This window comes from Coturnix japonica, chromosome 12 (assembly GCF_001577835.2).
Source record: "Coturnix japonica isolate 7356 chromosome 12, Coturnix japonica 2.1, whole genome shotgun sequence".
Lineage (NCBI taxonomy): Eukaryota > Metazoa > Chordata > Aves > Galliformes > Phasianidae > Coturnix > Coturnix japonica.
In genome coordinates, this window is record NC_029527.1 from 12615326 (window position 1) to 12628556 (window position 13231).

The following is a 13231-nucleotide window of genomic DNA, read 5'->3' on the forward strand; positions in this document are numbered from 1 at the left end:
TCCTGAACAAAAACCTGGACACAAGAACCCACACTCTGTCGCCTCACAGAAACTTAACAGTGGGAAGGAAGCAGAGACTGCCAGCATGCTGCTTACAAATGCTGCTCTTCTAGAAGCAGATATGTATATACTAAGCCACTTCCGTAGAGAACACACAACAAATCTGGGATGCTGATCTCTTTGACTAACAGAGCCTCTGGCAAAGGCTTTAATTTTGCAGTCATTCAGCAGAAGGGCAATACTGGTGTCAGATGCCAAACAACAGCATTAGAAGAAACAGCAATCCTCCAGAAAGAGACAGGTATCTATTACAGCATTTGTGCAGAGAGTCAGAAAAGACTGTAAAAAAAGGCTGCAGAAAAGATCCTCTGGAATTCTTTAGAAATACAGAAATCTTTGTCATCAGCACAGGATCGAGGAAGGAAGTCATTCATGTGGGCAACATTTCATAATCCCATGCTATCAACCTTACACTCTTGTTTACCCTTTCCCCAGGGACACTGAATGCCCCTTCCAGGCGAGTGTTGTAAGGCATGTCATGTAGATGAAAAGATACTCTCCCCACAAGAAAAGCTTAATCTGATGTAATAAGGTTTGGGTCAGTTCTCAGCTCTGCCACAAATCTAGTGTATGAACACTGGTAAATAGTTTTTCTTTGTGTTTACCATAAGAAAAAGAAATTTATCCGCATAGATGAGAACACCTCAGCAATGTTTTTTTACTATGCTTTTATATACAGAAATTAGCAAAATAAATAAATACCAATTTGGGGTCAACATTGTACAAACAGGAAACAAAAAACAACTTTCACTGATGATATTCTTGAATAGTTGGATACAGAAAAAAAATAGAAAGAGAAAAGGCAACATTAAAACTTATTCAGAAAATTGAAACAATGGAAAAATACCAGTAATGCAGAACTCATTAGGGAAAGCAGAGTCTGCTAGGTAGAATCGCTGTTTAGCTGTCTGAGGACAGAGCAGAACATTTCTATTTTGCTTATCACCAAGTGCAATGACCACTATGATCCCAGCTGCCATCAAATGCACAAACAAAAGTGGGCTAAATCAGAGACATCAGAAGAAAAAGAACACAGGGCCAGACCTTCCCCCACTAACTTCTGAGGAATTATCTGGCTGAGAGCTCACACTTACTCCAGCAAATCAAAAGCTAGAAAAGCTAAGCATCATTATTCTGAACAGCTTCACAAGGCTGATGGTATCTTCCCCACAAAGCTGAAAGCATATGCACAATGATCTAAATTAATACAACATACTTTGGTTTTGTTTTGTTGGTTTTTTTTTTTTGCTTTTCTTTTTTGTCTTTTCTAGCTATATAAAATTAGATTTACATTGTTACCCTTCTATTTACATAAAGCATAACAATGAGCTCAGTAGCTGGGTCAGCAGCAGTTCATCTGCAAGATATCCATCTGCATCATTGCATTTCAGTCAGTTTTAATGCATCCTAAGTCCAAAATGATATACTGGGGATCAGCCTGGCTACAGCTTCACTTCTACTTACTGTTCTATTTATGAAGACTGATGACAAAAAACTGCAACAGGCAAATAAGAAAAACAGTATGAAATGCATCTACAATAATATGGAACAATTACGTGTCACAAAATGTAATCACTTGGAAATTCAGTCTGTCAAAGAACTGGACGTTTAATTATTATAATCAGTCTAAACAAGAACTAATTGAAAGCGAAGATTCACTTTTATCTAGGATTTTTGCTCATGAATTTTAAGTATGTTACCTATTAGGATATAACCAAAGCTATGAAAATCCGAACAAATTACCCTCCTTCCAGTAAGCCCTCCTTATGCAGTGCAAGCATGCTCGCTTTTTTTCTTTCTTTTTCTTTTTCTACTTTTTTTTCTGAGGCATCTGAATGCATATTTCTAGCTAATGGCTAAATTCTTTTCCATATCTAGATTCAAAGAGGCAGGGGATACATATACTTTGCTATTCCCCTAGAGAATGGATTTATTTTAGGACAGCAAAAACTATCTACTTTCAAATTTTGCCTCTTCCTCATGCTTCCCTGCCATCACTTGTGAATGTAAAAATTAAAGTACCTATAACTACCTAAGGAAATAAATTTAATTGCACAGATATAACCAAAGTATGCCTTACTATAATCATTACTGATTTATAAGAAGTGCCATCTTCTCACTTTCTAACAACCTTGATAGCTACTAAATCACAGCTGAAAATACACTTATTTACTAACACTGTCCTGTCAGCACTGGGATCAGCTTTTTAGTTTTTTGTTGTACTGTGAGAAGTACTTCAGACAAACCCATAATGGTTCCAACGTGAGAATTTTCTTTCTATGGTATCCTAGGTTAATTCCATAAGCTAAACTCTTTTAAAGCAATTTTAGATATCTCAGCATCACAAAGAAAGTTTTGTCCTTGGTGTACTGCAGAAGTTCAGGTTTGTGCTTCTACAAATTGCTACCAGGTGGCAGAAGCTGGAGAATCCAAGGTGCATTTCAGGTAGAACCAAATCTCCTCATGTTTTCTCACCAATTTAAATGTTCATTGCTCTGTATAGGAAAATCCAGGTTCAGGAACTGCAGCCACAGTTGAAAGAAGAGCTGTTCCTTTCAATGTCAGTTTGCAAGTTCAAAGAATGAAGTCAGTAGCACCCTCACAAAACAGGGTCTCTGTCTAGCAGCCAAGCAATGTAGTTGCACACGCAGTGTTGTTCCAGTAGGACACACAGGTTTATTCTTTGCTACCGTGTTACCTATAAAAGAAGAGGAAACAGTTACCAATGTGGAATCCTTCCAAGGAGGATTATAAAACCAGCTCCATTGTACAACAGAACGCATCACAAATGAACTAAACCCAGCCAAACATTAATTATACTGTTACCCAAAATACAAAGATTTGCAGATGAAGGAATGGCTGTTTACCATTAAACAGGCACCAACATCACATGGAAATACTCTTCTGCTTCATTTAACTTAGCATCATTTTCAACACCAATGCCCACAGCACCACTTACATCCCCAAGAGTCATTCATGCAAAGCACCCATTCCTAGCAGCACATCTAATAGAAGGCTCCTACAGATCCGAGAGAATGTGATGTGCAGGGGGAATGAATTGCTCTTGCAGCTGCAGTCACTTCTGGACAGCACTTCCCACCCTGGGATCTCATGGTCTCTTCCCCTTATTACACTATGCACACTCCATCAGGTATGTTAGGGATGCATGTGCAAGCCTTAATGCATGCACATGTTGCTAAGCAAACCCAGTGGGTTTGTCTGCACAGTGAGAGGGGTCATGTCAGACATCCCACCCTACCAATGGTTAACAATAAGGCAGCCTGCAGGGAGGAATTTTGGTCAGCTCAGCTCTGTAGCATATGAACATGTTACAAAGCTTAACAAACACATAGCACGGTTTCTATTTCCCTCTCCACAGCAACTGGTTTAAATACAAGCCCTTCAGCTTTCCATGTATTTAAATGTCCCACTCAGCTACCACCTATACATCTAAACACTGAGTAGCATCAGGAGTCTCTCCATGCTTCATACACTTCAAGTCACTCTAATATTTTTGAGTAAGATAGAAGACTTAAAAGTGATTGCTTGGCATTTCCTCTCTCGGTGTGTAATTAACCTGAGGAACTCGCTGTCCCAACTAGCACTGATCCCATGGTCTTAGTAGGCTTTAAAAATTGATTAGAAATTTAAATGGTAATGAGATCATCTTCGCTACATAACATAGAAAAAAAAAAAAAAGAAAGTTTTGAATGGATCTCAAATCTCATGTTTCAGATATAAGTCAACTACAAACCTGAAAGCATTTCATATGTGGGTACATTTTCTATAACTACCCACAGAGGTTTTGCTGTGTGTTTACTATTAAGTATCCCAGCACTAAGCTACACAGGCTGCTGTATGGTTTGGATACTGGTCATAGGACAGTCCTATATTTGTGCTGAGTTTTAACAATGCCTTTAATACACACCTTGCAGACTGAACTGAGTTTGGACAATTGTTTTACCAAACAAACTTATATCACACTTTTTCTTCTAATGAGGCGTTCTTTCTTCCATTCCTTTCCACTCTCTATCCAGTTCAATATTGTATGTGCCTCAAGCTTCTATTCAGAATCTGAAATTACCTTTATTCATTATATTTGTGCAACAACTGTACCTTAGTAGCTAATCACCCATGAGACATGCAAAACATATACAGAGGTAACATGGATGTGCTCTTTAAGGTAGCTTGCTACTCGCCTGCTCCTTTCTCTAAAATGGCCAATCACTTATAAAGTTTAGGACTCCTCTCAGTAAGATGTAAAACCATTAACTTCGTTATTCATATCTATATTTCTGTTGTTATAGAACTAGGATCTCCCTTGTGCTGTCACTAAGCACACACACAATGAAGCACAGCCCTACCTTAACATGCGTAAGTCCACAACAGCAAAGGGTAGCAAAAGAAAAGTCATGCAAGAAAATAAAAGAAGCAGCTCTCACATCAGCAGTGCAGTAGAACAATTCATATCTAAGTACACGTGCCAGTTGTTTGCTTATCCTTTCAATTAAATACCCTTTAAAGTAATCTCCTATGGTGATAACAATCAATGTTAAAAAAAAATTACTCCACATCCCAGCAAAGTAGAGGACGTGTTTAATGAAATAACACTTGCTCTCATATTGCTACATTATGTCCTCTGTTAGACTCACACAAACTCACCAGAGCTGACGAATTTGCACAGGTCTAATTGCAGGCAGGATGATTTGTCCCACTCTAGCTTTATAAAGACATCTCTAAACTCATCAGAATGCATTGCTGTATTCCATAGTTTGCTGGTTGCATTTTTTGTCATGGATAATAAAATAAATGATCCATGTCAAATTTGCCCTTCTATAACTCCCACAGAGTCAGGCTGCCTCTTTTCACTGTTTAAAAGCAAGAGTCATAAGCACAGGCTATATTATTCATCTTGAGGTCAGTTGACCTCACTGAACTGCGAGGCAACTGCACACGGAAGGAAGAGACAGCCATGTGAACGAAGACCTGATGCTCCAGTTGTCAATGCCATAGATGTCGTTATCTTATTCAACTCCTACTTGGCTGTCTCATAATTCTGTCTAATGCCACCCCACTATCCCTTATTTACATACGAGCAGCTGAAGTCAATGCCTACGAAAAAAATTCAAAAGCTGAGGGTATTTTATACCTTTCAGTAACTCCTCTGACAGAGCAGTGGGGCTGGACATGATGACCTCCAGGTTTCCCTTCCAACCTAAACCATTCTGTAATCTTTAGAAGGCAAATAAGGTTTTTCAGACTTTTCTGGTCGGATTTCTCCAGTAAACTTGCCACCATGGCAAGTGTATTGCTGGGCTCTGGACCACTGGACTCACTCCACAGCTGCCCAAAACTAATTTTCTCTTTCATCCTGAATTAGAATATGTTTTTCTCTTTAAAACAGCCATTATTAAACAGCATTTGGTGTCAGTGTTTGCTTATTAATTCAGATTGTTACCTAATCAACAATATTCATTTCCATTTAGGAGAGGCTGTAAAAGAAAAAGCTAAGCATATGTCTTTGCTGCCATTGCCTGCTGAAAGCTCATGTTTTATGATATATTTAGACATGCAGTTCACTATGACTTGTTGAACTTCAATGCACTGAACTCACTTCAGACTGTTAAGTAGACAGATAACACGGTATTTTCTTTCTGCTGGCCATTAATTAAGAAATTGGATGGCAGAGCAAAGCTTATTTTAAAAACAGGCTGTCTCCACGATGGCCTGTAATTAGAAATTATCAGAACCAGCTTGATTTCCACTGGTGCTCAGTGTCCCACAGTTCCAGTGACGTCAGTACAAATTCTCAACTCCAAAGGTTAGCTACTTCATTCCAAAACCAAAAGGGCTTTGCAGTAGTGCAAGAATACAGCTTTAGATATAATTTTATACCTTGGATCTACATAATCAGTATGCAAATAGAAGAACTGATCCTGGAACATGATCATCTCACTACACCAATCACAGCTGAATTATTTCTTTGGTTTGACTCCAACATCCAGTAACTCAGCTAGGCTGGAAGTGAAGGGGCAGTTCTTACCCAGCACTTTCCTCCCTAAAAACAATTGCATTAATCACTGCTTTCCAGAACACTGAGGAGTCCAGCACTGCTGCTCACAACCACAAATGCAGTGAAATTAGCAAATGCCACCAGCAGACATCTATATATATATATTAAAATAGGCGATCTCTGTACTTGCCTTTGTGGTTTTGACTTTATTTCCACTGCTGCAAGACCACCCTGAATAGTCTGGTAGTACCTTACAGTCCTCTCCATCCAAACAGGGGTTCATATGACACCACCACTTCTGCAGGACAATAGAAGCTTGAAAAAGAAATGGGAAAGAGAAACAGAACGCAATCTTTTCTTAATACTTTTGTTTTTGTAAGTAAGTTTCTGCTGTTCAGTTGTTTGATTACAAAAGGTAGAACCCACAGTTATTGCTTTAGAAGCTTATCACACTGATCATACTTGAGCTGCAGATGTGGTTAAAAAACTTCACCAGCACACAGAAAGATAAATGGCATACAGACCAATACTAGCAGAGAGCGATCCAGCCTCTGAAGTGCTTTTCCTCCTTTGCTGACTATAGAGGATGCATACTTCCTTCATTTACATGCCTTAGCAAAGAACCTGCTGTAAGGTGGTAGGAAACTAAGGCTTCTTGTTTAATTCAGATATGCATATGTGAGACTGGACAAAGAAATGGCAGCTTCTCCCTCCACTGGGTAAAAAAATAGAACTGCACAGAAGTAAGCATGTGAAGTCTGTCAGTAGGTAGCGCAAATCAGGAGACAAAAACCATTGAGAAGCATTACATTATTAACTAAAAATCTACTTGTAGCTACACTGCCAGTTTTGCAATATGTTTAGCAATGCTTCGGTAGCAAAAATTTGCACTGTGCAAATTTCTTAATTTTCTGCCCTTAAGCCAATTTTTGTTAATAAGAACACGCTCATTATTTTCATACCCGTAGTCGTGACTTTTCAATACTGCTGGTAACAGATATACTTTCCCAAAAACTAATGCAAACTTCTGCATGTGTTTCTCAGTTTTGCATTGTTCAAAGGTTTTATCCAATCCCAGAAAAAAATGCTTTTGAAAAGTATTGGTTTGTAATCATACACAAACTAAACTGGATTTCAAAATAAAACGTGGTTGGGAATGCTGATGTAGTTGGTCTGCAATGTTCTACTTGGTACACATTATTGAAGTCTATGCTTTAAAAGACAGCACATCCAAAAGAGATGAACAAAAATAATCTAGTCTAATTCTTGCAAAGCGCTTCTTTTTCCTCCTAATTTCAAGGTAGATTCATATCTCTGCAACCTTAAATTAGGGTGACAAGCAGGCAAGCTGACATGGGGATATTGCTGAAACGCTCGTTTGATTACTTTTGTTTTGTTCATGGGCTACGTGAAAAGAACTAAGAAAAATGTATTTCTGAAACACCAGTTTAGCTTTTATAAGTGATTCTTTCACTCTCTTAACATCATAAAACAAATGCATGATTCCTGTCATAACCTATTTGCCTCCTAGATCATTTGCTTTGATGCTCACTGATCGCTGATGAAACACATGAAACCTGGTTATGCTTCCTCGAGAGGTGAGGGCTCACTTCTACTCCAGATGAATAGTCTAGCAGTTTATTTCACATCTTTGCCACTTCCAAACAAAAAGTTGAATAATTTTTATTCAATTTCCATATTACATTAATCTCTGTTAAACATAACCCACTATAGAAGGTGAGAAGAAGACTGAGGGCATTTGCAGAGACATCTGGACAGGGTCCTAGTGGTAAGCTAGCTGCATCTACTGAGATCACATTCAGAACCAACAAGACCTGCTGGGAGGCCTGGCTACCACATTACACAGCTCTGTACTGTGCTGCTGTGAGCATAGATGCACTGACATAAGAACTTGCCTGCACTTGGACATGTGAACCTGCTTTCATATTTATAGTGTTACCTTGAAGATGTAAGTTCAGCTTCAGACACTGAAGACAACCTCTCTTTCTGCTGACCCTTCAGGTGCCTAGAATCCCTGGTGCCTCAGATATTGTGATATCTGAGCCGACCTCTTTCAGATTGGCTTGAGCACTGTTTCTTCTAAGACAGCAGAAAGTGCCCCAAACGCTGCAGGTTTTATTAACCAGTACAACCTACATTAACCTGCTTCTAACAATTTATTTCAAAAGGCACACACACTGACTGCCCAGAACTGCAACACAAGAATGGGTTCTCACAGCCTTCTGAACCACTATCACCAGGTAGCCAGCCCCATCACTTCCAGCAGTACCATCTTCCACTAAAATAAGCAGAGACATGAAAAGGAAACACTGTGGAGTCAATCTAACTCAAACAAGCTCTCCAATAACCTGCCTTGTTCACCTTCTCCTCATCTCTTGTTTAGACACTTTCAGATAAAATGACTCTTACCCTTCTCCTATTTGATTTCTATTCTGTGAAGACATCTTTCTTCTAAGTAATGGAAACACTCTGAAATACCTAATGCAGGTCTCATTCTATTAACTTTCAGCAAATCCCTTGTCCTTTGCTGTAGCACTGCACTAATTCTTATATCCATTTTATGTCCAGTCTCTTAGTAGATCTAATGTCCATTCTACTGTCTATATATCCTAAATGGCTGTGGCTGTTTGTGTCAAACACGCTCCTGAGATTAGTCTATTAAAATTCTCCATCAGGCACTTAGGCTTATCTTCAGAGAGTTCCTTAACTACTGCTGTCCTTATAACCGTGTGACACTGCAGGACTCAGAAGTTTCCACTTTCCAGATTGAGGCACTCTCGGAGAGGTTTCAGCAGATGACTTTTCTAAGAAATGAGAGTAGCTATGTCACACTCATACACAACCACCCTAATGAAGGAAAAGGAGACTGCTTTAGCTTGACATTTGCCAGTCAATTTGCTGGTGGTTACCCTACCAGAAATAAATCTTCTGCTGACATTGCTCCCTAGATGATGCAACTCCATGGAAACAGTAGATTCATAGAGATTAAGGCCAAAAGGTGCCAATACATCATCTTGTCTTGCCTCATGCAATTCACTGTGTTGTGCCCTCAGTTGTGTTCGGTTACATTGTCTTCTAGGCCATTCTGGCACAGGTGAAGAAAGTAACTTCTCCCATTGACATTTTTCACAACAATTAAACAATCTCAGCATGAAACACACAGCTTTAGGGTAATATTTTTTTTTCTCTCCTTAAACCTCTTCTGCACTTTCTTCTCCTACTTCACAGTGCCTGTTAGTAATCATCATTTTCTCCCTGTGAAGGTATCGAACGTGCTGCAATCAAGTCACTTTTCAATCTTCTGCCTGATAAGCTGAGCTGATTCAACTTCTTCAGTTTCTCGATGCGATGCATTTGTCTTTATTAACACAGGGTTTTTTTTAAACAGGTTCAACTCCCAGCAACACAGGACTATGCCACGTGACTGCCTTGGGCTCATCATTAGTTACTCCTTTGATCCACCACCTGAAATCCATACATTATTTTTTGTCAGGAGAGTCTATATTTGCTTTCAGGTCACTGCTGAAGATGCTGCAGAGGGACAGATCTGTGGCACCATGAAATCCCAGTTGGTACGTGACATTTCACTGCTACCTCCTACTGATGACTGCATGGAGATGTGTGTTTCTGGGGTATGATATGCCACTGACACTAAGCAGTGCGCTTATAAAATAATATGTTTTATGGTTTAAAGTTGAAGGGATTACAAAAAGTTTATTTAATGATTACTTTGTATTCTGCTTAAACAAATCCACGTTATCTGTGGTCATGACAAACACAGATGTCTTTCCTACCTCACCAGATTAAGCTTTCCCCATAAATTTTCAGCAGATTATTCATTCTATTGTATGTTTCCTTTTCTTCTTTGAATACTGACACAGCATTAGCATCCTTTTGAGTTATCAAGTATCCTGAAATACATCCAAACACAGTGGGAAGGGAATCTTCTCAGCCATTTGTACTTTTGATTGCTATGCATTGATGGACTACTTTAAATGTGACTGTTGATCACAGGCAGAGAATGAGTTGACCTTTGTCAAGCAAAATTTTCTATAGCTGCAACCAAGTAGTATAGCTACATCTCAAGGCAGGGTAGATAGGTTGTATGGTATGTTTTCTCTGTATATCTAATTACTTCCTGTCATATGTTCTGTTTTTTTTCCTGAGATTAGTGGCACAGTTCATTGACAGTAACATTTCCCAAAGCAGTAAGTTAGCCTGTGTCTGGAAGGTGGGAAAAAAAGAAGACAAAATATGTACAAATGAGGTGTGCCGGCATACAGAAGCAGTAGCCTTGCTTTTCTTGTTAGCCAATACTTGCCAATAGCTTTCAGAACTAAGTTCAAATACACAAATTAGAGCTTCTTATTAGCTGCATCCAAAATACAATTATCTGAGAGAGAAGAAAGTTAATGAGTATGTCATTGTGGACAAGGGGTTACAGAAATATCCTGACCCAAAGACTTCTGGCTCTACACTCTTTTAGGCTACCACAAGCAATCTTACTATACTATTTAATATCCCAAACTATAACACTGACTTTAACCTTTATATTCTTCTTTTTAGACAAGCTAATCTGACTTTTGCTGCTTTCAGTGTTTAAAGTTTCTGGGATGAATGACACGGCCCCTCAATGCTGTAGGTATTACCACACCACACTGAAAAGGAATGGCCCATAGCACTCAAAGCACTTAAAAGTTTCACTTGATGTATTTATAAGATTTAAATATTTTTACATTTCTTCCTGTACAATTTTAATACATTTTCCTTGAAAATTATCCAGATATTTACATTTTTTCTATAACTCTATGTACTTCAGTTTCCTCCTTATATCATGAGAACAAAATATGTCACTTGTGTAGGTCTCTATGTCTGAATGTAATCATACAAACATCCAGACTGACTTCTGTCAAATAGGAGGCTTTCTCAGATTCTTATAGCTCTGAGTATTGATACACTATTCTCTATTTCTCTTAGCCTTACCTACAGTACTGCTTTAATAAAGTGCTGCTTTAATCTGACCTTGTGTAAAGTTCTTCATCATCTGTCAAGCTATTTCAAGATGTAAATATCCAGCTGGCCTATGACTGCATCCTAAAAACAATCATGACAGGCTTTATAAACCTATTTTACGGCCTGTTTATGCAAAAGGGCACAGTGCCCAATACCTATCAAAAAGGAGATGCATCTGATGAACTAGATTCTACCTACACCCAAATTAATCAAAAATCTGTCACTGAAATCCTGTGGGAGTTGGGCCTGAAAACCCATATGCTGAAAGAGTAAGGAAATCAAGGGGAAAGAAAAATAACATCTATAAAATACCAAAACCACAGATACAGATTTCAGATGAGGAAGGCTTATTTTAATTGTTACAGTTTTCTGGGGGGAAAATATATATATATATATAAAAATATAGCTGAAGGCTACTCAAATGTGGTTTCATTTCAGAACAGAACAGCGAGTACAGTTTGTCTAGACAATGCTGAAGTCCCTTATCTTTACTATCTTCCATATTCTGCGAGAATCTATTTGCTGCAGTAGTCTTAATTTCTCATGGATGAGCTACAATCAGTGATTTGCCAGCCTGGCTGAAATGAATGTTAGAGCCAGCTTACCATGCTTCCTGGATCATAAACACTAGAACAGAAACCAGACCTTCATTTAAGAAGAGCAAGAAGCAGCAGACTTCTTTAAAATCATCACGTTGACATCAAAATAATTAATTGTAATTATGTAATAATTTTTTTGGTCAAGAAAGAAAAGTGTTATTTCATTGCTATGGCTATATTTTAGGCTGCCACTCAGTGCTGAACATAAAACATGAGCTCATTTACCCTCTTCCAGTAATCTCTTCAATGCTGCTAACAGCTAAAATATACAAAACCTGGAGAGTTCAGTCAGTGTTGACATTTGGTTGATTTCACCCTGCTTATTTTGTTTGCCACCATGACTTTCTCAGTTATTTCCTTTCTGAACATACACTCTGGAGAGGCTAACGTCCAAATAGAACATGTTTATAGTTATATACATGGATTTAGAAAACATTTTCTATAAACGTTACTAAGCACTAGTTGTTTTTATAATCAAGATTTCAATCTGTAAAAGCATCTGTGTGTACGAGCAAAAATCACATTGTCTGACACAACCAGTGGGTGGCACCTGATGGACTCACATTCAGAGAACATTACATGCCATACTTCCTCTTTTTATCTGAACACAATCTAACACGTATGTAACGTGAGGAAGGAACTGCAGGCAGCAGCCACTATGTGCACACCATGCATGTTCTAAAGCACAGAGATAATTGCTACTCTAATGCAAATAATGATTATTGCTGGATAAGGTCTGAAGCTCTAAGAAAATACTTTGTAATACTACTATAAGACAGTTGCTCTATAAAATATTCTCTTTTGGTTAGAAAAGTTATAATTCAAGCATGTCCTTCCCTTTAAATTCAGAGCAAAATGTAGGCAAATCAGATATCCTTCTGTTTGGCAAAAAGATGTTAGAAAACAAAATGTCTGTATCAGTCTAAATATGATAATTCAAAAGGTGGGGGTTTTATTCAGAAAAGATTTCTGGTTTCCACAGCATAGAAGCCAACTGAAGGCTGTGTACAGAGTGCGGAAAAACATATTTAATCCTGAGGCTGAGTAAAAATAGTTATAGTTTCTGTGCTACAGCAACAGAAAGAACACTGAGTGTAGGCTCAGATTCTTGCAGGGAAAAGGAACCAAAAAGAGAAGCACTACCCTAAGAAACGAGGAGGAATCAAAGACTTCCACTTTAGAAACCAAAGCCTCACATTCATAATATTCTGTCTTATTTAATTTCAACTGTACTTGAAGGTAAAAAAACAGCCACTAAATTCTTTCAGCAAGTATTTGCACTGACAGACTGAATTAAGCTTCTACCATATCATACATTTATGTCTTTCTATCACGGAATGTAGTGTCACCTTTGCAATCCTTAGGCAAGTTTAGAACACTGACTGACTTTTATTATCCATCATACTGAAAAATATTTCTGATGCTTGCTGTATCACCTGAAAACAGGGCATTTCTCCCTTAAAGAGAAAAACACTTGAATTCTACAGTTAAAGCTTATTATGCTCCCAAATTACAAGAAAAGAAA

At 38.3% G+C, this 13231-nt stretch overlaps 1 protein-coding gene across 1 annotated transcript in view; it reads right to left on the reverse strand.

Moving 5' to 3' along the window:
* Window positions 1-1314: 1314 nt before the first annotated feature.
* The window catches only part of TAFA4 (TAFA chemokine like family member 4), a 67635-nt gene continuing 55718 nt past the window's right edge, over window positions 1315-13231 (reverse strand). The window contains exons 5-6 of the mRNA XM_015874840.2: window positions 6264-6388; window positions 1315-2758 (exon numbers count right to left, since the gene is read on the reverse strand). Coding sequence (XP_015730326.1) covers window positions 2747-2758; window positions 6264-6388 — 137 coding nt within the window. The 3' untranslated portion in view covers window positions 1315-2746. The remainder of the gene's footprint in view (window positions 2759-6263; window positions 6389-13231) is intronic.